The 23,925-nt window shown below is 56.4% G+C and overlaps 1 protein-coding gene across 1 annotated transcript in view; it reads left to right on the forward strand.

Annotated features, from left to right (window-relative positions):
- Positions 1-23,925, forward strand: part of LTBP2 (latent transforming growth factor beta binding protein 2) — a 95,027-nt gene that overhangs the window by 64,488 nt on the left and 6,614 nt on the right. The window contains 21 exon segments of the mRNA XM_059690572.1: positions 420-584; positions 831-1,046; positions 2,132-2,151; positions 3,068-3,107; positions 3,819-3,932; positions 6,110-6,238; positions 7,739-7,867; positions 10,358-10,477; positions 16,423-16,542; positions 17,616-17,738; positions 17,958-18,083; positions 18,518-18,643; positions 19,427-19,549; positions 19,647-19,772; positions 20,114-20,236; positions 20,918-21,049; positions 21,321-21,446; positions 22,016-22,165; positions 22,497-22,688; positions 22,780-22,863; positions 23,517-23,645. Of these exon segments, the coding sequence (XP_059546555.1) occupies positions 420-584; positions 831-1,046; positions 2,132-2,151; positions 3,068-3,107; positions 3,819-3,932; positions 6,110-6,238; positions 7,739-7,867; positions 10,358-10,477; positions 16,423-16,542; positions 17,616-17,738; positions 17,958-18,083; positions 18,518-18,643; positions 19,427-19,549; positions 19,647-19,772; positions 20,114-20,236; positions 20,918-21,049; positions 21,321-21,446; positions 22,016-22,165; positions 22,497-22,688; positions 22,780-22,863; positions 23,517-23,645 (2,613 nt within the window).

Here is a 23,925-nt window from a genome sequence, read left to right on the forward strand (position 1 = left end):
GATTCCAAAGATGACAATGTCCCTGCCCTGAAAGCTCCCCATCAGGCCTTTGGTCCTTACCTCCTCTCATCTCCCCAAGGAGACTGTGGCCCTCAGAGCACACTGCTCCCCACTCAACCCCGGGCCATGTTGGGCGTTGGTGAACACTTGTAACTCAGCACTTGTAAACAGGTTCTCCGTGTGGGCAGGAGTCAGGGTCCCCTGCAACAGGGAACATGAGGAGGTGCTGAAGCATTCCACTACAGCTATTCTTCCTAACATTCTTGTGAGCGTTTTCAGGGCCCCAAACTCCCAGACTGTGACGCAGGCCAGGCCGATCCGAGGGCACGGCCAGCCACTCCTCCATCCTCTGCCCTCTTGCCTCTGCTTTCCCCTCCCCCTGGCCACCGGCCCATCCCCACTTGCTATGTCTGTTTCAGCGGACAAGGCTGTCTCCATGCAGCAGGGGCTGTGCTACCGGTCCCTGGGGCCAGGCACCTGCACCCTGCCTCTGACCCAGAGGATCACCAAGCAGATATGCTGCTGCAGCCGAGTGGGCAAAGCATGGGGCAGCAAGTGTGAGAAATGCCCCCTGCCTGGCACAGGTAACCCCCTGTCCTCCCGTCTCAAGCTTCCTATAAACAGTCGCCATTTTCCCCCACCTGAACCTAACCTTAAGCCAGAAGACCCTACTCTTCCTTCCTGCTCAACTCCTTAACCAACATGGGGCCCCTCCCTCCTTGCTGCCGCAGTAGCCTCATCTCCCCAAGGGAGGGGAGGGAGGGGAGGGAGGGCCCTGGGTCCCTGCAGGAACAGCATCTTCAGTGAGTCTCTGACCATTGACCTTGTAGAGGCCTTCAGGGAGATCTGCCCCGCCGGCCATGGCTACACCTACTCGAGCTCAGACATCCGCCTGACCATGAGGAAAGCCGAGGAGGAGGAACTGGCCAGGCCCTCGAGGGAGCAAGGGCAGAAGACCAGTGGGACCCTGTCCAGACCAGTGGAGAGGCAGCCACTCCGGGCGGCCACCAGCACCTGGCTGGAGGCCGGGACCATTCCTGACAAGGGTATCTGGGTTGGGGGAGATGCATGGGGGGTTCCCCTTCCCCTTGGATTGCAGCACCTCAAAGAGCCACTGGGAGATTATCCTGGGTGCCTGGCATCCATCTCTGGAGTCTTAGGAAAGGGACTTTGGAGCAGCAGCACCCAGCGCTGGGACCCTGCTCTCCTGGCCTGGCATGAGGCCTCACCCACTTCCTCTCCCCTGTGGGCTCAAGAGGTGCCCACATCCCAGGGAGTTGCTGGTGGAGGTGGGAGGGGTCAACAGCAGCCCCCACCCCAGCTCCTCAGTCTTCCCATCCCCTGCCCCTGGCCATGCAGCTTCTGAGGCTGGTGCTGGCTTCAAGGCCTGAAGAGCTGGCGGGTGGATCCTGGGGAGTGTGGGTGCTCTCAATCCCCAACCCTAGCCTCAGAGTCAGAGCACGAACTCCAGCTCAACTGCCTTGGGCCCAGGAGGCAAGGGGCTGGGAGGAGACTGGGCTTGAGGCACCCCTGGCAGGTGCCCTGGGAAACCAGGCAGAAGGCATGCCCAAGTTACTGGTAACACAGAGTGCAGGAGGCCAAGGTCATAGTAGGACCAGGAGAGCTATGTGATGGCCAAAATTCCTCCAGGAGAGAGGGGAGTCAGGACAGAGCCCTAGTCATCATGGGAACTGGACCCGAGACCCTGCCTAAGGGAGGAGCAACTCCTCTCCTCCTAGAACTGTTCCCCTGGTGAGGGGGTGGGGCAGAGTGACCTGGTGTGACCGGCAGGCTTGGGAGGCAGGAGGGTTACAGCTAGGACCACAGGGTGGACTGGCCCAGGTGTGGTGGGACTCCCATCACAGGAGGCCTGGGAGGAAACTAGGAGGCTTCCTCTCACCAAGTGACACACCTTGTAGACCCTCCAGATCTGGGATGCTGGGGTCTGTAGTGGCCAGTCCCAGTGGGGCGGGAGGGGCAGAGGCAGGCATAAGAGTCTGAGCTCTCTCCACTGCTGACCTCTGGGGACAAGGTCAGGAGGTCACAGGTGGAACCAGCCCTGGCCGTGGGTGGAGGGGAGAAGCGGCCAGACTACCCTCCCTGAGCTCATGTTCTCACCTTTCCTTCCTAGGTGACTCTCAGGCTGGCCAGGTGAGTGGGTCTTCTCACCAGGGAATTGGGCAAGTGTGGCAGAGGGGGACCTGGTAGCCGCCAAGGCCATGGGGCAGGGTCCTATGGGGGAGGAAAGGGAGAAGGACGGAGTATATGTAGGATTTTACTTGGAGAGAGGCTGGAGTGGAGGGTGGATCCAAGGACCCGGTTTTATCCTAAAGGAAGTAATAATAGTTACTGTTTATCAAGTAGCTTCGAAGCTTTTTCACTTGGGCTGGTCTGGGGCCCCCTTCAGAAAGGAAGTAGGCACGTGTCCTGTTAGTTCTGGCTGTCACTCAAGCAGATGAGGTCTAGAACTGGTTCTAGATGAATTTCAGATTTGGCATTTTCTGAGCTTGATTTGCTTAAACCTCAAGGTCTCCTCTGTGAGTGGTTCGTGGGGAAGTAGAGGCAGAGCTGTGGATAGCCTCAAACCACTTCACTGGGAAACGGGGATCCCACCCCCTTCCCTGTGCCCAGCAGTCCCCTGTAAGAACTGAGCGTCCTCCTCCCGGTTCCCCATGGCTTATCTACCTCTGCCCGTGGGCTGCGGGGAGGGACAGCAGGTGTGGCCGGATCCCGCGTCACCACACTGGCCCTGTGACACTGGGTAGGCTAGTTAACCCCTGGAGCTTCTGCTCCTGTCTCTGAGATCACAGCATGGATATGAAACTTGCTGAGATGACACGGAGCTGGCACATGACATACATTTAATCATTACAACCTACTATGATAGGAGAGTTGAGATTAATAAGGTGTGGATATAAAGTGCCTAGCAAAATGCCCAGCAGGTAGTAAGAACTTAATACCAGGAATGAAGGAAAAGTGAGTGAGTTGGATGGGAAGCCTGGGAGAAGGGAGTGAGTCATGGGGGTGACAGCCGAACCAAGAGAAACATTCTCTTATTTCCCTGCAGGTCACAACCAGTGTTACCCAAGTCCCTGCCTGGGTCCCAGGTGAGTCCCTCCTCCTGTTGGCGCCCAGCTCACAGAGAAGGGAGGGAAGGAGAGACCTTCATCCAGTAGTGGAGTTAGTACATGTGAGCTGATACATGGGCTCAAATCAGATGGGGTTCTGGGTGACAATGTGACATGTGAGTGCTTTCCGGGGGATCCATGCACCTAAGGAGCCGGGGTTGGGGACAGGGCACTGTTCCGAGGTCAGAAAGCTGGCCCCCCGCTTCCTCACTATAAAACGGATGCGAACGCCTGCCCTGCTGCCTCCCAAGGCCGACGAGATGTGGATGTTCCCGGCAGAGCTCTGTGAATTGTAAAGTGCTTTGCAAACAGGAGAAGAGCGCTGGCGTGGGAACCAGGAGACCGGCTTTGGCTCTGTGTCCAGGAAGCCAGGTGGCCCTGGACAAGGGGCCCTTTCTGCAAGCTCAGTCTCCTCGCCTGCGAAATGGAGCGTGAGACTGGACGGGCTCTAAGACCCGATGAGCTCTCAGATTCTCTGACTCTACTTGGGGCCGGTCAGGCCTCAGGAGGCTAGGAGGCTAGGAGGTGAGGGGTGACCGCCCTAGGCTCCACCCCTTGCTCTTGGAGTTGGCACAGCAGAGAGGAGTGAGGGCCACTGCCAGTAACCTGGAGGGAGCACTGTCCCAGGTGGGAAGGCGGCTGGCCAAGGGGCTGTGCCCACCTGCTCCCCGTCTCCCCTGCCCCCTACAGGAGATGCCACAGGAAGGCCAACGCCACCACCGCCTGGACAGGGGAGTCTAGAGACCCGGGAAGAAGAGCAAGTGACCACCCCCACCGACGTGCTGGTGACCCTGGGCCCCCCAGGTACCTGCAGTCGGCCCTGCAAGGTGTGGGTGTGACTGCCCAGAGCCGACTTGGGGCCTCTCCACCAAATGAACCCACAGTCTGCAGCCACACCCCCCAAGCTCAGCCCCGCTCATCTCATAGGACCACAGGGGCCCTAGTGGGCACAGGAGTCCCGCCTGCCTGGCGTCTGGTGTGCGGGTCCAGCCGGGAAGGGGGAAAAGAAGGGACACCTTGGGGGAGGGTCTCGCTCAGAGCCCTTCCAGGAAAACCCTGGGGCCCCTGGAGGATGGGGAGCCTCCGGAAGCCGGGCTCTTCCAGGCTGTTGACTCTGAGTCATCTGAGTGTCCTGGCAGAGGGCAGCCTCCGGCCCATGGGAGGGGCGGCTTTCGGGAAGGTTGGGTTCTCAAGGTTGTTTAACTGCCGGGGAGCCTGTGTCCCCCCTCCACCTCAGGCTACAGTGGTGAGGGGGTGCGGGGCGGGGAGATTCCTGGCAAATCCACCTCGCTCTGGAATGTGCCCTCCTCAAGGCTCTTTGTTTGGGGACTTGGCTCAAGAGAAGCAAGGCCAGTGTTACCTGCTGCTCCCTGCACACGTGTGAGCTCATGTGCACTCTCGTGTGCGCCCTCACACGTGCCCAGGTTTGCTGCGCTCTTAACCTCGCAGACTGAGGCCACCTTGGCGGAGACAGGTCTTTCTGGATTTCCCCTGGCAACGGGAGCCCCGCAGCCTGATGGAACAGTCCAGAAAATGTGGGGTGGAGTCGGGGTTTGTCTTTCTGGGCTGGAACCAGGGCGCCCCATGGCCCCTCCCAGGCCCTCTCCCCTCTGGGCTCAGTGCTGCTCCTCGTCCCCCCTCCACCCGACAGACAGCAAGATGAGCTGGGAGAAGGGGCTCAGCTCCAGAGTCTCTGACGAAGAAAATGGGCCTGGAGGCAGAGGGGAGGGGCAGGAGGGGCCAGGCCAGGCTCAGCCGAAGCTCTAGGGGGGACAGGATCCCCCAACCACCATCAAAGCCTTGTGCCTGACCCCCATCTTCCCCGTCACCCCCAACCTCACCCCTCGGGGAGGACATTTAGAATCTGGCCGGGGGTCCCCATGAGTCCCGAGGCTGACACTTGAAGCCAGGCGTGCGGCAGGGTAGCCTGGCAAACAGGCCAGTGTGAATGTTCAGTTCAGTCCAGTTCAGCAAACGCTGTGAAGTCCCGCTGCACCGTCACAGGCCACGTCCCAGCCCACGTCCCAGCCCACGTCCTGGGGGCCGGGCAGGGAGCCCAGGGTGTAGGGGCTTCCCGCGAAGACATCCGGGCGGACGCAGAGGCTGAAAGCATCCATCGTCCAGTCAGTGCTTTGTCCATTCAGCATGTGCTGAGTGCCGGGCGCTTTTCTAGTATTGAGGACACGGCTCAAAAAAGCCAGGGTCTCTGCCCTCGACGTAGCCTCGGCCCTGAGTCCTGGTGCGTCTCCAAACTGTTTCTGAATTCAGCACCTGTCTCCTCACTTTCCACCCCATCACACACACACACACACACACACACACACACACACACACACACACACACGGTCCTTGTTTACATGGTTCCAGCGGGTTTCCAAGGGCCCCTGTGCCTCCCTTCCCGTGCTGCTGAGCAAGGTGGCATGGCAGGATGAGTGGCGTTTCTGAGACGGCTCTGATCACACTCCACCTTGCAGGACCCCTTGCTTACATGTCTCAAGGTGACATTCAAGGCCCCACCCCGCGTTCCCTGGCAGTTCTTCCCAGCACCCTGCTCACCAGATCTGTGTGTCAGCCTGTCTGTCTGTCTGTCTAGGGGACACTGGGAAGGACTTGCCAGGGAAGGGAATCCCTGGGCACTGTTGTGAGAGCCGGGCCTTTATTCAGGGTAAGGTTAGGCTGGAGACCTCAGCGGGGCCGGCCCTGCGGGGACTCAGGATATGGGCCATTGGCATCTGCTTGATCTTGATCGGAGCGATGCACTGAGTGCTCCGTCCTGGTGGGGCTCAGGGCCCTGGGAGCAGGTGCGGGGGCAGCTTATACAGGCCATGTGGATGTGGGAGGGCCCAGCTAAGGGTGAGATGAGATTTCTGTGGGTCCTTTGAGGCCAAGGTACCCTGACCCCACACTCTTCCCACTCTGCTCCACTGCCGTGGCCCCGCCCCTGTGCCCCCATAACTTCGGCTTTGCTCTGTCTCCCACAGATATTGACAGATGTGCCGCTGGAGCCACCAACATCTGTGGCCCCGGGACCTGTGTGAACCTCCCGGATGGATACAGATGCGTCTGCAGCCCCGGCTACCAGCTGCACCCCAGCCAGACCCACTGCACAGGTATTCACATGGGAGTCCGGGCTCACTCAGCGTCTGGGTGGATAGGAGCAGGACTGCCAGGGGGCAGAGCCAGCCATCCAGGCAGCAGAAGGCCAAGCAGTGCTGTGTGGTTGGTGGGTTGAGGAGGAGCATAGACCCTGTGGACAAAGCTGACCTTAACCCTGGGGAGACCAATCTCTGGGAGCAGCAGCTGATGAGTCTCCAGAACTCCAGGAGTGTGGGAAGCTACCCCAGGGCCCCCAGACAGGTGCCCGGAGCCCTCAGCTCTGCGTTCAGCTCACCCCTCAAACTGGCCATCTGGCTGCCTGCAGGGTGGACCAAGATCTGTCTTTGTAAATGTCTCCACCAAGGCCCTCCCTGGTAGAGAGGTTTGGGGGCCAAGACAAAGCATCAAGTGTTGGCCTGACCGCCCCCTAATATTATCATACAAAGGGGACTCATCCACTGCGCCTTGAAGGAGAAAGGAAGTGATCACGGGGCCACTGGGGGAGGGAGCCATGGGACAGGGAGGAGCCCTTGGTGCCTGAGTGGGCCCAATGGGCTGACTTCATGGCTCCCAGCCTTAGAGATATCTCACCTCTCCAGCCTCCTCGGCTCCCTCACCCTCTCCTTGCCCCACAGCACCATCCCCTGTCCAGCCCTTCGCATGGGCAGGTTGCTGGCACATGCCCAAAGAAAGGCTCCCCTAGAAACACCAATCAGAAAGGACATATGCACCCCTGTGTCCACAGCAGCACAATTTACCATAGCTAAGATTTGGAAACAACCCAAGTGCCCATCAGCAGATGAGTGGATTTAAAAACTGTGGTACATCTGCCAGAACCGGTTCTGCTCAGTGGATAGAGCGTTGGCCTGCGGACTGGAAGGTCCCAGGTTCGATTCCGGTCAAGGGCATGTACCTGGGTTGTGGGCACATCCCCAGTAGGAGATGTGCAGGAGGCAGCTGATCAATGTTTCTCTCTCATCGATGTTTCTAACTCTCTATCTCTCTCCCTTCCTCTCTGTAAAAAATCAATAAAATATATTTTAAAAAAAATAAAAATAAAAACTGTGGTACATCTACACAATGGAATACTATGCTGCTATAAAAAAAGAAGGAAATTTTGCCATTTGCAACAGCATGGATGGAACTAGAGCGCATTATGCTAAGCGAAATAAGCCAGTTGGAGAAAGATAAATATCACATGATCTCACTCATATGTGGGATATAATGATCAACATAATTTGATGAACAAAAATAGATCCAGAGACAAATGGTAGGGGAGGTGGGGCGGGCGGGGGGGGGGGTTAGAGAGCAACCAAAGGACTTGTATGCATGCATATTAGCATAACCAATGGACACAGGCACTGGGGCAGTGGGGGCTTGCGGGCGGGGGGGGGGGGGCGAAGAATGGTTGAGGGGTTCAAATGGGGAAAAAGGAGGCATATGTAAAACTTTAGACAATAAAATAAAAGCAAGAAAGGCTCCCCTGATCTCCCTTCCTTCCTCCCTCTGCTCAGATGACAATGAGTGTCTGAGGGACCCCTGCATGGGGAAAGGGCGCTGTGTCAACCATGTGGGCTCCTACTCCTGCCTCTGCTACCCTGGCTACAGACCGGCCACCTCAGGGACCACGCAGGAATGCCAAGGTAAGCCCTTGCCCTTGGGATGGGCACAGGACCCCTCAGAGAGCTGAAGTGGAAGAGGATCCAGGCATCGTCAGCACTCAGCTCTGCGGTGTGGGAGTGCGGGGCCCAGGGAACCAAGACCAGGGCTCTGAGCGGGACCTGGGAGAAAGCCACTCCCCTGACACCAGACTTGAGAGGTCAGAATCTGAAAAGCAGCAGCATGCCCAAAGGCTCAGGGAGCTGTGGCTAAAGCCCCGAGTGTGGGGGTCCAGGGAGAGGAGGACTGACAGCCAGGCCCCCACACTCTAAGCGACAAGGAGCTGCTTTCCTTGTGGTAAGGAGGGCGACTCTTGAGGATGCCGAGTGAGACCCCGGCAGACGGGGGAGAGACCGTGCCTCTGGGAGGGGCGCCTGGGTCCTCTGCAGCTGGTGCCTGCAAGGCTCTGAGCTCCCCAAGGAAGCTCTGCAGAGGTAACAGTGCCTCCAACGCAGGCCCTTTAACATGCAGCAATCACACTGGGATACATGCGTCTTCACAGAAGAGACACAGAGAATATGAGGCAGCGCTTTCCAAGCCGGGACTTGAGATTCTTAACCCATTTGGGTTCTTCTCCTGGACAATGGCACTGCCTTCTGGGGGCCCACATTGTGGTTCTGGCCCGGGCAGCCCAGCAGTCCCTCGAGGGCCCCTCCGCAAAGCTGTGTGTCCTCCCATTGCCAGGGACCCCTCGGGCTCTAACCCTCCAGGACCTGGTCCCCTCGCCGATTGTGGGGGGAAAGGGAGCAGAGGAGACACCACTTCTTTAATCGGAGGCTGGGAGCCTTGTGTGCATCATTCATTCAGCACTCAAGCTCTGAGCGCCGATATACCAGGAGCCGTGTAAGCTCTGGGGACAGTGGGAAGAGTAAGATGTGAATGGTGGCCCCAGGGCGTGAGGAAACAACTGGTTCTGTGTGGAAGATGGGAAGGTTTCCCTCTGGACATGTTTGAGCTGGAGCAGAACTATCGCATGAGCACTCCTACATGCTGGCACTGTCCTAAGCGCTTTATGAAGCTCATTATCCCAACCCCGTGCAAGAGAAATCCTTATACCCATTTTATAGTTTAGCAAACTGAGGCTCAGAGAGGTGGATTGAAACACCCAGGGACCACACATCTAGTTGTGGCAGAGCTTTGCTTCCAACAACACCCTCCCTTACACACCAAGTGAAGGACTGGGGGGAGTGGAGGGCATTCCAGGGAAAGGGAACCATTTCTGCAGGGAGCAGGGTAGTGGACAGGCCTGGCACGCTCTGGGAATAATGCCAAATCCAGTGAGACGGGGGTGCGGGGCATGGGGAGGAAGTGGCAGGGGCGGAGGCCAGTGGTGAAGTGTCATGAGTGCCAGGCTGAAGTGCTTGGACGCTGTCCCACAGGCTCTGAAGGCGAGGGTGGCGATTCGCTCAGCTGGCTTTCAGGGTCGTAACCCAGGCAGCAGTGCTCCCAACAACTGGAGCTGGCAAAGGGGGAGGCTGGGGCAGGGGGCGTCTCTAGGCTGCAGGGCCTTGGCAGTGTTGTGGGCCAGAGGCACTGCTCTCGGCAGGCCCAGCCCTGGGCGCTGGCTGCGGCAGGGAATGGTGTCACCAGGACTGGCCCAGATAAGGGGTTCTGCTGAGTGCCAGCCTGGGTGTCCGGGATGTCTCTGCCAGACCTGACAGCTGGGAGAGGAGGGAAGGCGCTCAGGGCCAGCTGCCTCCCAGTGGGGCCTGGCTGCCACGTAACGAGGCCTTACCCAGGAGAACACTTCCCAATGTTACCAGTCTCAGAAAACAATATGTCATTACTGAAGTTATTTACTTTATGAATTATTTCATTAATGTGCAATTTCTAGAATTCAAATAATATAAATGTAACTGATGAATATAAATGATTTGACTATTAAATACTTAAAATAAGTGGGGTTTGGTGAAGATAGCAAAACTGAGGCCAGGCTGAGCAGTGGGGAACCTTGATAGAGGTTAAGCAAGGGAGTGGCATGACCAGGATTGGGCTTCTGAGCCATCCTGGGCACAGTCTGCTTTGGGACAATGGAATAAACCTCACTGATAGCTCCTCAGCTGCCCAACATGCTGTCTCTCACTTGCTGCTTAATCCCTAACCTTTAATTCTAGGACCAGATCAATACAGGGGATGTATTGGGGTCAGGAGGGGGCTGTTGGCTTCCTCCGATCACACCCTGTGGCCACCTGACCTCAAGGCCAGCCCTTGCATTGTGGTGAGAAGACAGCTAAGGGTCCCCATGGGCCCCAGAAGTAGCCTCCCTCGGAGAAAGGAACTCGAGAGTTTGCAGGGGCCTGCGCTAGGTCAGTCTCAGACCTGGCATAGAAGCCCCCTGCCAATCATGGCACAGCAAGGATGCCTTCCCCTCCTGGGCCTCAGCATGGGTGTCCTTGTCCTTGGCCTCTGAAGGGAATGTCCCAGGACCCCCTGCAGGGCTGGCTCCAATTCAGGCCTTTTCCGTGTATTTGCAGACATAGACGAGTGTGAGCAGCCAGAGGCGTGCCCTGGTGGGCGGTGCACCAACACGGAGGGCTCCTACCGCTGCGAGTGTGATCAGGGCTACATCATGGTGAGGAAGGGACACTGCCAAGGTAAGGAAGTGGGTTCCACCCCACCATCTCCTGTCCCTCCCCTGCACTGATTGCCCCAACTCCCCTTTCTGCTTGTCCCTGGTGGGATAGGGCCCCTTGATGCCAAGCCCACTCCTATAGACAGAGCCCTGTCTGGGAACTTTTTAGCTCTTGCATCCCCTCAGCAGTATTTTGGCATCCTGCCTGCCCCCTGAAGCAAGTTTATGTACATGGGACCCCGGAACATCCCCGTGTACTCCTGTGCCCCTCACCGTGAGTCACGGTACTCTCCTTGTGCAGAGAGAAGGAATCAATCTATCTGGGAGGCACCTGGGGCCTCAACCTTGGCCTTCTTGCTACAGCATGTAGGCTGTGAGCTCCTTGGAACTGGACCACATCCTCAACGACCCATGATAATTGTCTATGTGTTGGACACCCAAACGAATTTTAGTTGAAAGAATGAATGAGCCCCTATCCTTACTCCACTTTTCAGGCCAAAAGGTGGCTGTGACATTGCCAACTGGCTTGAACCTGCCACTATTATGCCACCTCTTGGCAGCTCTGCCACTACCACCTCCCTGCCAGGCTTGGGTATCAAATGCCTGTAAGAGGCTTGGGTTATGTGTTTCTAAGACTGGCTGAGAAAGGAATACATGAGGGTAATTCAAGGTTCTCTCTGGAGAGAAATCTTGCACCAGATCTGAGGTTAGGCCCAGCCTCCTCCCAGCCTCCAGGCTTTTCCTGGCCAGGACTTGCCTGGATTCAGAGCTTCATGGAGGTAAGGGGTAAGTGTGTGTGCCTTGTGAAGGGCGAGCCCCGCTTCCCAATGCACGACTACAGAAGCGAAGTCCAGAGTCCTAGAAGGCCCTAGCAAAGGTGGCTGGGGTTGTAGGACAGAAAACTGAGCGCTACACCCCCGCCCCCCGGTATGTTACCTTCCACTCTCAATGCCTTCCTCTTGGTGCTCCCCCTTTAAAACTCAAGGCTGCACGATCAAAGCCAGAGCCCCTTGTTGTCATTAGCACGATGGAGACAGGCAGCCTGGCACCTCCCGGAGAATGGAGAGTGAAGGGAGTTGCATTTGATGGGTGCCTACCATGTGCCAGTAGTATGCTAGCTATCTGTCAGATGGCCTCACTTAAGCCTCACATATGAATTTGACCTTAGACTTTATTAAAAAGAAAAGCAAAACTAAAGGAAATGAACTAAGCAAACACCTGGACATTAAAAAGATCAGATATATGTTAGCCAGTCCATGATAGGGGCACAGGGTCTGGTGGAGGCAGGCTTGGGTTTGGCTCTTGTCTCAATGTCTGAAAATTGAAACCATCATGGCCTCTCAGAGGCTCTAGTGAGGACGGAATAAGCCATACAAGGTGCACATGCAGACCCTTGGTGAACACGGAGAAGTGTTACCATCTGAGAGCCCCATTCCTTTTCACATCTAGCCTCCCCCCCCCGCCCCCCGCCCCCCATGTCCCAGATCACACCTCTGGGTTGTCACCTCCCCTTCCGGAGGAAAGGTTCCAACACACACCTCAGCTGGGAGGCCAGGCTGAGCTCCAGCCCAGGGCAGACACTGAAGCTGTTGAAAGAAAGACTGATGCAGCCTGCACACGTCTCCAGGTTTCCATCAGTAACCACAGACCCAGCCCTGCACCCCGGGAGCCCAGTCAATTTCCTCTCTTTCTTTCTTCTTTTTCCAACTAAGAAACCACTCTCTCTACCTAAACTCAGAGTCTCTGCTGGAAGGCCTGAGTGGTCTGGACAGCAGCCCATGCAAAGTCTCAATGGCACGTCTTCTGTACCAAGACTCTGGGTTCCCACGGAAAGGGGTTCCATTCCCCTGCAGACTGCCAGGGCTTTGCTCTCCCCCACCCACATCCAAGGTCACCTGAGCCTCTAGTCCCTGAATAAGCACCTCCCACCCTGCTTTCTCTCAAGGAGCAGGGGTGGGCGCCCTTCCATTTCCTGGTGCGAAGGCTGAGGCGCTGGTGGAGAAGCTCTGGAATTCTCCCAGTGTGGACAGCAGGTTGGCAAGCTGGTCCCTGGAGTGACTGTTTCCATGGGTCTTCTGGGGTCTCTTCAGCAGCCTCATACCAAGAGGGTGTGAAGTTTTAGTCACATAGTCTCATTGTTTGATCCACAAACATTTGGGGAGTGCCAGCTATGTCCCAGCCATGGGCTAGGGATATAACAATAAGTAAGAATGATAGCTCCCACCCTCATGACCAGGGTGAAAACTACCGAAACATACCGTAATCTTAGATTAAAATTCAAACCCTAGCCCTGGCTGATGTGGCTCAGTGGTTGACAGTCGATCTATGAACCAGGAGATCACTGTTTGATGCCTGGTCAGGGCACATTGAGCCTGGTTTGTGGGCTCAATCCCCAGTAGGGGGCATGCAGGAGGCAGCCGATCAATGATTCTCTCTCATCATTGATGTTTATAGCTCTCTCTCTCCCTCTCCCTTCCTCTCTGAAATCAATAAAAAAATTTATTAAAAACAAAAATTCAGCCGAAACCGGTTTGGCTCAGTGGATAGAGCGTTGGCCTGCGGACTGAAAGGTCCCAGGTTCGATTCTGGTCAAGGGCATGGGTTGCGGGCACATCCCCAGTAGGAGATGTGCAGGAGGCAGCTGATCGATGTTTCTCTCTCATCGATGTTTCTGACTCTCTATCTCTCTCCCTTCCTCTCTGTAAAAAATCAATAAAATATATTTTTAAAAAAAAATTCAAACCCTAGCCTAGGCAGAAAATCAGGCTCCACTCCAGACACCAAAAGGTTAATGGAACAGCCTTGGTAAATCTGGTGACAATAGAGGCAGTGCCTTTAACAGGGACTGGTTAGATGTGGCCACCACTTCATGCAGAATCTTTATCTGGCTGCTTTTTAAAAAATATATATATATTATTGATTTTTTACAGAGAGGGAGGGAGAGGGATAGAGAGCTAGAAACATCGATGAGAGAGAAACATTGACCAGCTGCCTCCTTCACACTCCCTACTGGGTATGTGCCCACAACCAAAGTACATGCCCTTGACCGGAATCGAACCTGGGACCCTTGAGTCCACAGGCCAATGCTCTATCCACTGAGCCAAACCAGTTAGGGCATATCTGGCTCCTTTTGATTGGTCAGCTAATGGCTCCCATTTAGAAGAGGCCTTCCCTGGCTCAAGTGGAGACTAAGGACTGCTTTGCTCTTCTGCCCTCCCTCTCCCACTTGCCGACAGACCTCTCAGGTGCGATCATCGCTGGCTGGGGCTCTGAGGAAGGAAGGCAGCCGTGGCCTTTCAGGATACACTAGGTTATGTTGCACTAACCAACAACTCCAATCTTAGCGACTTAGAGCACAGCAAACTTTTAAAAAAATGTTTATGAGTTCATTTGAGCCAAACTGATGACATATGCTGGGAGCAAGATCTCAAATGCTCCCAGAAGACAGCAAACTTTATACCTGACCAATGCCACATGTCCATCATGGGTCAGCTGGGTTTCCTAGCTCTGGAGCCAAGCTAAAGGAATAGCCAGTGTCTTGAATGTGGCCAGAAGATGTCATTATAAAACAGAAAGAGCGCTCTGCAGCGTTGCACACAATTAAATGCCTTGGTCCATAAATCACACACTTTGTGCACCGCCTCCGCAGATGTGCCCAAATAATTTGGGACAGGACAGACCTCAGGGGTTTTTGCCGCTGGCAAATCTAATCTCCTTCCCACACTGCCTGAAACCTGTAGGCGAGATCTGAAGACTTCATTTTTTTCTCAGTGTGGTCTTAGAGGAGGATCCTTGCCTCCCCTTGTTCTCCTTCTCTTCATCCCTGAAGTCTCGTCTTCCTGAAGCAGGGACCATTCCCAGTGGATTTGCCCAGCCTCCTTCCAGTACCTCGGCCAAGGCCAGCAGGCTACGGTACTGGCTGCTGTCTCCTGGGTGGCCAAAGTGGTGGTCTTAGATCCTTCATTCCCTCCTTCTCTGCCTCATTCTCTCCATCTGTCTGTACAGAAACCCTTAGAATAGTTTAGCTTGGTGTCACCACACCCAACTAGAGCTCTTGGCCGCCCTCTTTCCAGAGGTGAGCCTTGTCTCAGTGTCCCCAAGATTACGTAGGAGTTCTCAGTATCTCCTTGCAGATACCCACCTGACTAACCATCTGCCCTGTGAATGGAATGTCTTCCTCTTCTTCGGGACCCTCAGGATGAAATTTTGGTCTTGAGAGGGCCCTGAAGACAGAGGGCTTTGATGTGTCTGGTCTCCTACAGGCCACACAACCTCAGGAGACACTCGTTTTCACCCTCCACTGCAGTACCCAGGTCCTGTTCTATAATGACATCTTCTGCATTTAGTCCCTTGGCAGAAAGCCCGTGTCTGACCCTTGGCCCTCCCTTCTGCATTTCCTCCATGGGGCTGAGGAGGTCTTCCTCCTGAGCAGTAGGGCCTCTGAATCTGCATAAGCAGGTAGACTTCCTCCAAGACAACGACAGTTACCCACTTAGGGAGAGTAAACCTCCATGTTTCTTTTGGAGCTCAGTCAACCTGTGTGTCAGGACCGGGAGCCTTGACACTGGGCTGGAGGAGTATAGTGTTTTCCTGCAGCCCCAACCCAGAGTTCTCTCCCTGTGCTAGGACCTTCCTAGCTCAGCCAGATCCCCTGGGGTCTTGGATATGGACTCCCGAGGGGAGTTGTCCTCCTTGTTGTCACTCTCCCTCCCACAGCTAGTGGTAACCACAGCCTGCTGCTCCTCTCCCTCCTGGGTCCCCTCTTCTCCTGCTTGTCTGGTTGATGCTCAGGCTCATCCTTTCTGGCTCAGCGTGGGTGCTGGGAGCTCTACATGGTCCTTGGCTGGAAGAAGTCTTCTCTCCAGCATAGAAATCTTGCCAATATCCACCCTTAGCTCTGCATCAGCCTCAGGGCTGGTCTTGGTCACATCAAAGACTAGGGGTCCTCTTCAGTCCTCATTTTCTGGTACAGGAAGCCCATTTTGCCTTCATCACCTAGCTGGTGATCTATTCTGGGGCTTGCTGTGCCAAGCACATACAATCCCAGTAATTGTCACCACTTATAAAAAACAAAACAAACAAACAAAAAAACACAGGAGTTCATCAAGGGAAATAAGAAGGCTGTTCCCAGCCTAAGTGCCCATCAGCAGATGAGTGGATTAAAAAACTGTGGTACATCTACACAATGGAATACTACGCTGCTATAAAAAACAAAGAACTACCATTCGCAACAACATGGGTGGACCTGGAGAGCATTATGCTAAGCAATAAGCCAGCAAAATATCATATGATCTCACTCATTTGTGTACTATCGCGAACATAAACTGATGAACAAAAATAGATCCAGAGACATAGAAATATCGAACAGATCGCCAAACCTCAGAGGGAAGACAGGGGAGGTAGTGAGGGGTAAGAGATCAACCAAAGGACTTGTATGCATGCATATAAGCATAACCAGTGGACACAGACAGTAGGGGGGTGAGGGCATGTGCTGAGGGGTGGGAGCGGCCAAGGAGAGGTCAATGGGGGGAAAAAGGAGACTCATGTAATACTTTCAACAATAAAGAATTTAAATTTTTTTAAAAAGCTGTTTCCAACAGCCCAGCTCACTAAGCAGCCCCAACCCAGAGGTCTCTCCCTATGCTAGAACCTTCCTAACTCGATCAGATCACCTGAGGCCCTGGATATGGACTCACCCTCCCACAGCTAGTGGCAACCACAGCCTCTGCACCCACCCAGGGAATCTCCCTTCCTAAAGCTCTTCCACCTCTCTCTTTGTCCAGGACAGTGGGTGGAAAGCGGATCTGGGAACACAGGACAACACTCACTTTTTCCTACTTTCCATCTGTACAGAAACTGACATTCTTTCCTCCCAACCAAGGGCAGGGTCAGGATTTGCTTCCTCCCAGACCTCCCCATGTGCTGTGGTTCCCAGGGATGACCAAGGGAGGGGCTGCTATTTTGCAGATATCGACGAATGCCGTCACCCTGGCACCTGCCCTGATGGGAGATGCGTCAACTCCCCCGGCTCCTACAGTTGCCTGGCCTGCGAGGAGGGCTACAGAGGCCTGAGCGGGAGCTGTGTAGGTGAGGGCTGCTTGCCAAGGTACTAAGAGGACTGTTTGGCCTGGGACCTCTGGTTGAGCCCACACACAGGGAGAGAACGAGGTGGGCAGAGGGACACGGTTTGGAGGCTGTTGTCCTCCGTGAGCCGGCTGGGTTCCCAGAGGACGTTGGGCATGAGGTGGGTGTGCTTCAGTTACTGATGCTCCGCTCTCTGAATCAGTAGGGCGGGGGCCACTTTGGCTCCTTGGTCATATCCGTTCGGGAGCTACAGCCCAAGGTCCCAGAAGCCTCTGAGGCTGGATCCTGGGTAGAGCGAAGTGCCAAGCATCTTAGGCAGAGGCTGACTGTGGTGGTGTGAGCTGGCAGCCAGGCCCTGTGTGGTTTCCTGGGAGGAGGGGTCTTCAGCTCCCCTGCATCCCAACAGCAGTCTCTAGACAGCATCGCCCAACTGGAGACAGTGGGTGCTCTTCTCCCTGCAGAGGGGGCTGCGTGTCAGCTGTAGGAGGAATGCTCTTTTCCCTCCGCCCCTGCAGGAAGGAGGGCCGGGGGTGCAGAATGCCAGGAGGGACTGGGCTGTGAATAGATGCTTTGAGGCTCTGGAGAGGGCAGACATTTCCCAGGCCCTTGACACTGCCCTTCAGCCACCCAGGCAGAGCTTGGCCTTTCTCTGCATGGCCCACTCACCTAGAGGAGCCGGTTGTGAGGCTGGGAACATGAGCTCATAGAATGTTGGCAGGTAGGAAGCCAGAGAGGGTCAGGACCACTGGAAGGTGAGTCCCGGGTCCTGGACACTTCACTCCGGGTGTCCTGGGAGGGGCCAAACCAGGGCTGAGGGACCTGCCCCCTTTTCTGGGACACATGCAGGGTTCTCAGTGTTACTAGTTAGAGATGAAGTGAGCTCCGTGGGGAAGGGCATCCTGCCCGGCCTGGGTGAGTGGGGCCAGGAGCAGGAATGACCTCGTGGCCTTTGCAAGGTGGCCTCTGGGTCCTCTGCATGGTGGTTCCTTGGCCTCAGAATGGAGATCCTCTAAGCCTGACTAGGGACTGCCTGGAGGAGAGGAGGCCAGCTCGCTACCCTGGACTTCTCCCCACAGATGTGAACGAGTGTCTGACCCCTGGGGTCTGCGCCCATGGAAGGTGCTACAACCTGATCGGCTCCTTCAGATGCTCTTGTGAGCCGGGCTACGAGGTCACCTCAGATGAGAAGAGCTGCCGAGGTACAAAGACGCTGAAGCAGGCTTCCTCCACAGCTCACCAGCCCGCAGCCCCTTCCCTCTGTACACACACTCCCAGTCCACCCTGATCCCGCATCCCAACCATGCTACCCCACACATCGCGGCAAGTCCCGGCCTTTCCCCTCTCCCCACCCACCTGTCAGTCTGTGTCCTGGCACGTCTGTCCTGCAGAGTCCCACCCAGCACTATGGCCTGTTTCAGATGTCAACGAGTGTGCCAGCCGGGCCTCGTGCCCCACAGGCCTCTGCCTCAACACGGAGGGCTCCTTCGCCTGCTCAGCCTGCGAGAGTGGGTACTGGGTGAATGAGGAAGGCACTGCCTGTGAAGGTAACCCTGGGGAGGGGGTGGCAGAGAGGGCCCGAGAATGTAATATAGTCCCTCCTCCCTCCCACCCAACACTCCATTTGTCCCCTAGCTTTGGGCTAATGCTGAGGGTCTCCAGGTTAGGCTAGAAGACCCTGTATATGGACTTGGCCCTGAGGAGAGCTTCTACTGTCATAATCCTCAAGTTTAGAGGTGAGGACAGGAGGAAAGGGGAGTCCGAGACCAGAGGGAAGCTTATGGTAGAGTTGCCCAGGAGCATTCTGGGGAAGGGGTGCTGAGATTGCCCTAGAAGTCCACAGCCAGGGCTGCCCTTCCCCAGGGGCCTGGAGAGAGTCCTACACGCTCAGAGAGGGCGGCCAGAGGCCTGGGAGGTTCCTGCCTGACCAGGTGGAGGGGGCCCTCCCCAGCCCCCAGGTGACAGCTGCTGTCTGCCCCAGACCTAGACGAGTGCGCCTTCCCGGGAGTCTGCCCCTCAGGAGTCTGCACCAACACTGCCGGCTCCTTCTCCTGCAGGGACTGTGACCAGGGCTTCCGGCCCAGCCCCCGGGGCCACTCCTGTGAAGGTAAGAGCCCCTGTGGCAGAGGAGGGAGACCAAGCCATCACCCTTAGAGAAAGGAGTGGCCGGGACACAGCAGGGGCTGTTCCCAGCCTAGGGGCCCCTCTATCCACCTCAGATGTCGACACCTGCAGATCTGGGGCCGGGGGCTGGTGAGCCCTGGGTCACATGCTTCGGCACACATCGGCATCGCTGGGGTGGGGGTGGGGCAGCTCCCCAGGCCTTGCCCCAGACCTGCCAAATTAACCTCTGATATGGGGTGGAGGGTGGGATCTGTGTTCTAACGAGCTCCCCAAGGGTTCCTCTTAAGGACGGGCACTGGAACTCTATTTTGACAAACACTGGCCTGTACCAGGGCGTCTGTAGGCCAACTTGAAGAATCTAGTTTCTGTTATCTTCTCAGGCTGCGTGTATCTGTTTCCTTGGTTTAGTTCTCATTTGTGTTCCTGTTGCTTCTCAGTAAAATCTGAGCCATAAGGGCCTTGGGGTGTGGCCACCCTAGGCCAGGGTTGCTGAGAGAGGCCAAGTGTCCCCAAGGTGGGCACTGTATGGGCAGCTGGAGAAGCCCAGCCTGAGGCAGCGGAGCCTGCCGGGCTGGGGCAGAAGTGGAGGGAGCGTCAGTCATCCTCTGCCCGAAGGCTCTCCAAGCTGGGCTGCTTTGTCAGCGGGTGATGCCTCCATGAGGCCAGGCTCCTCGGGCAGGTGGCAGGCCCCCTGGAACCCTCCCCATTGGTGTCTGTCCTTGGGAGGCGCTGCCATGGGCTTCCCCCCTCCCGTGTGACCCTGCAGACGTGGATGAGTGTGAAGACCTCCAGAGCAACTGCCGGGGAGGCGAGTGCAAGAACACGGCTGGCTCCTACCAGTGCCTCTGCCCCCCGGGCTTCCAGCTGGCCAATGGCACTGTGTGTGAGGGTGAGCGGCTCAGGTCTCCCCACGGGGACCGGGGGCAGTGAGTGCGTGGGGAGGTGGGAAGTCCCAGGGGATACCACCGCCTATCTCTTCCCTGCAGACGTGGACGAGTGCGTGGGAGAGGAGTACTGCGCACCCCACGGCGAGTGCCTCAACAGCCACGGGTCCTTCTTCTGTCTCTGTGCCCCCGGCTTTGTCAGCGCAGAGGGAGGCACCCGCTGCCAGGGTGAGAAGCCAACTTGTCCTTGTCCACTTGTCAGCAGCAGGGGGCGCTACAGGCTAGAGTACTGAAATAAAATGCTTCTGGTCCCACCCAGGGAAGGGATGATGGGAGGGTGACCATAATGCACCCTCTGAACTCTTTGAGTGTCACCCTTCTCCCCTTGACAGAGCCCCAGTTCCAGGGCTCCTCCCCTGAGCCTGGCCTCTGGCTTCCAGCTCTGAACTCTTCCTCAAACCCTGAGCCCTTACCTACCCTGAGCCACTCCCTGGCCCTCCTATGGGCTACGTAGGGCCCAGGGTCTAGGGAGCTGTGGCTGGGTCGGCTGACAGATGTCCCTGTTATAGATGTGGACGAGTGTGCAGTCACAGACCGGTGTCTGGGAGGGCACTGTGTCAACACCGAGGGCTCCTTCGACTGTCTGTGTGAGACTGGCTTCCAGCCCTCCCCGGAGAGCGGGGAGTGTGTGGGTAAGGGTTTCAGGAGGGAATGGGCAGGCTCTGCCCCCATGTCTGCGCACCCTTCCCCTTCCTGCCGGTCCTCACCTCCCTGGGACCAGGAACTGCAGCTTCCTGGAAGCAGGCACTTTCCACACATGCATCACCGGATGGATGATGCATTTATTGAGCCTCTGCTGACTCGGGGACTGTGTGCAGATGACAGAATGAAGACAGTCATCACCCTTGTGCAAGCAGAGCACACAATCCAGTTTTTAAAGCCAAACTGATTCAATAGACATTTATTAAACACCTGCTAGGTTCAATGTCTTCTGCTAGGACAAATAGACAGTTACGGGCAATCTTGAAATTGAGCAAGGGAGACAGATACGAAGATAACTCGCTGTAATACACTTTGATGAAGGTTTTATACACAGAGAAGTATAAAGTGCTCCACTATTGGCAGACGGGTGGGGGAAAGGAGGCTAAGAGCTTGGTGCTTTTCTAAATAGCGCAGAACTCTTTTAGATGTCCATCCCTGCTGGGTCAGGGGAAATGACCCTGAACTTGATGTTTGGGGGTTGACCTGATCACAGTAATTTGGAAGAGATCAGGGACCCCAGAGGTTGTGGGGCATGGCCTGGGGATGCTGGAAAGGTGGGGCCAGAGCAGTAACCTGGCCACTCCTGTCTCCTCTCATGGCCCTGGGGACAGATGTTGACGAATGCGAGGACCACGGAGACCCGGTGTGTGGGGCCTGGCGGTGTGAGAATAACCCTGGCTCCTACCGCTGTGTCCTGGGCTGCCAGCCTGGCTTCTACCTGGCCCCCTCTGGAGACTGCATAGGTGAGTAGGGAGGGGGATCCGAGGCGGGAGGGCTGAAGCACCTAGCTCTCATTTTCCCCTGAGGACATTATTTCTGCAGCTGTTTGGAAGTTCGTATATTTTCCGTATAGCAGGGCTTGCACAAAAACCAAAGAGGAATGTTAGTTTTCTTGTCCTGTGTTTAGAAGTTACTTTTCACAGATCTTGGTGCTAATAGACTGAATAAGTAAGTATTCCCAACAAATAGAGTGCATAGAGCACACCCTCCACTCTAGTCTCCACTGTCCCGCAGACATAGACGAGTGTGCCAACGACACGGTGTGCGGGAGCCACGGCTTCTGCGACAACACGGAGGGCTCCTTCCGCTGCCTCTGTGACCAGGGCTTCGAGACCTCGTCCACCGGCTGGGACTGCGTGGGTGAGAAGCCTGGGGGCTAGCTAGGCTCTGGGCCAGGGAAGGGGAGGCTCTCGGGCCCTTTGTCCCATTTCCACAGATCTTGGCTGTCCTGCATAGAGGCCCTGGGCCCTCCTCCTGACATGGTCATGGTCACCTGGCTCCATAATGGGTCCTCATAGAGTGGGCAAGGAAGGGCGATGTCAGCTATACCCCTGGGCCAGGCGGGTAGGGGAAGCATGGCCACAGTCCGCCAGGGGGAGCAGGCACATTCATGAAGGCGCCACCCTTCTCCAGAGACCTCGGGGTCTCAAGAGGCATGTCGGTCAGAGAATGTGCAGAGGGAGGAACCCTTCTTCTCTGTCCATTTAGTGACCCTGTCTGCCACCCCTCTCTCCCTCTTCCCATGCCCTCTGTTCATCTATTCCTCCTTCTTGCGAACTCATACCCATTCCTGCTCTTCCCCCAAGACCCAGCCTCTTTTGCTTGAGGGGCTAAGTATCTGCCCCCCTCCTCCCCCCCTGGCTGGAGGCAGGGGCAGAGGGCATGAGCTGCCTCTTCTCCACCCACGAGCCTGTCCTCATGCCTGGCAGACGTGAACGAGTGTGAGCTCATGCTGGCCGTGTGCGGGGCGGCGCTCTGTGAGAATGTGGAGGGCTCCTTCCTGTGCCTCTGCGCCAGCGACCTGGAGGAGTACGATGCTCAGGAGGGGCGCTGCCGCCCACGCCCACGGGGGGCCGAAGGTGAGCCTGCTCCAGACCCCACCCAGCCATTACGCACAGCTATTCTCCAGCTCCTGAGAGGGAGCCAGGGCCCGGACCGGGGCGGTGTGGGCAGGGGTCGTGTAGCTGGGGGTGTGGTATGTCCTCGCTTTTCTATCTCGATTGCCTGTCTGTAAGAGGTGCTGATGGTAATGATGCTCAGCACAGAGAGCTGTGGAGAGCATCAAGTGAGGAAATATAGGTAAGAGCATTTTGTGCACTGTAAGGTGGTATTTAAATGTTAAATTTGTAAAGCTAGGGCGTCCCAGAGGGCCATGAACAGATAATAACCAGGGGCCTCTATCACACACAGGTCAGAGCATCCCCCAGGCCCCGCCAGGGGACCACCTCTCAGGCCCCGTCCGCATGGAATGCTACTCTGGACACAAAGACCAGCCGCCCTGCTCCCACCTCCTGGGCCGGAACACCACGCAGGCCGAGTGCTGCTGCACCCAGGGTGCCAGCTGGGGAGACGCCTGTGACCGCTGCCCAGCCGAGGACTCAGGTACAGCCCCAATGGTCCTAAGTCCTGGAGCGTGACACCGAGAGAAGGGGACAGAGCCCTCCTCTCTCTGAACTCAGATGCTTCCCTACAGTCGAATTCAGCGAGATCTGCCCCAGCGGTAAAGGCTACATCCCTGTGGAAGGAGCTTGGATGTTTGGACAGACCACATACACAGGTAACCTCCCTGCACATCCTGCTCCCCAACCTCCGCTCACCTGAGCGGGCCCAGCGAGCCCTCCAGCAGGTCCCGGGAAGCTCTTGATGGCATGCAGGTCACTTTCATCCCTCCTGTCCCAGGGCTGGTGACCTGCAGAGCTTGGGCTGGAAGTTCTGACCGGAGCTCCTCTTGGAGTGTTCATACAACCCCACCTTGGTTTTCCTGCTCCCCCGAGGCTGAACCCTTTAGGAACAAGCTAAGATGCGTTGACTAACCCAGTCACGGGCACAGGGAAAGAGTGGGGAGTGCCCTGTGCAGAGGCCAGCGGCAGCCCCACTTACAAAGCCAGCAACTTTGGGGAACCCACACTCAAATGGGTAGTTTAGGTGTGAGCACCCTAGTCCCAGAGCTGGGGAAAGAAACGATAAAAAACCAAGCACTATTTTAAGCACCTTGCATGTATTAATCTTTTAATCCTCATGACAACTGTAAGAGGTTAGTCATACCTACATTTTTAGGTAGGAAACTGAGGCAAGAACTGAAGCAAGTTGCCTGAAGTTACCCAGCCTGCAAGTGGTAGGGCCAGGATTCAAACCCAGAACCTGGCTTTGGAGCCCTGAATCTCAGGTGCTGCTTCTCGCCCGCCCTTACCTCAGCCCTGCCCTCCACAGATGCTGATGAGTGTGTGATGTTCGGGCCTGGTCTCTGCCAGAACGGCCGGTGCCTCAACACGGTTCCCGGCTACATCTGCCTGTGCAATCCTGGCTACCACTACGATGCCACCCGCAGGAAGTGTGAGGGTGAGGACACACTCCCCCCTGACCCCCGCAACAGCTGATTGCTCACCCAGCCCTGCCAGCCAGCCCCTGTCTTGCTGGGAGTTCCCCTTCCAGGGACAGACACCCTCTGGCTGCAGCAGTCAGGTCTGAGGTGAGGGGAGCTGTGGGGACGTCGGGGATTGTATGTGAGGACCTGCTGGAAAAGTGCCCCTGGGGAGGGATCTCCCAGGCTGGGCTGGGGGCAGGAGGGGGGGAAGCAGGGTGCTACCTCTCCCTTATCAGTTACAAGCAAATCCCTTTC

The sequence above is a fragment of the Myotis daubentonii genome, chromosome 1, assembly GCF_963259705.1.
Source record: "Myotis daubentonii chromosome 1, mMyoDau2.1, whole genome shotgun sequence".
NCBI classification, from domain to species: Eukaryota; Metazoa; Chordata; class Mammalia; order Chiroptera; family Vespertilionidae; genus Myotis; species Myotis daubentonii.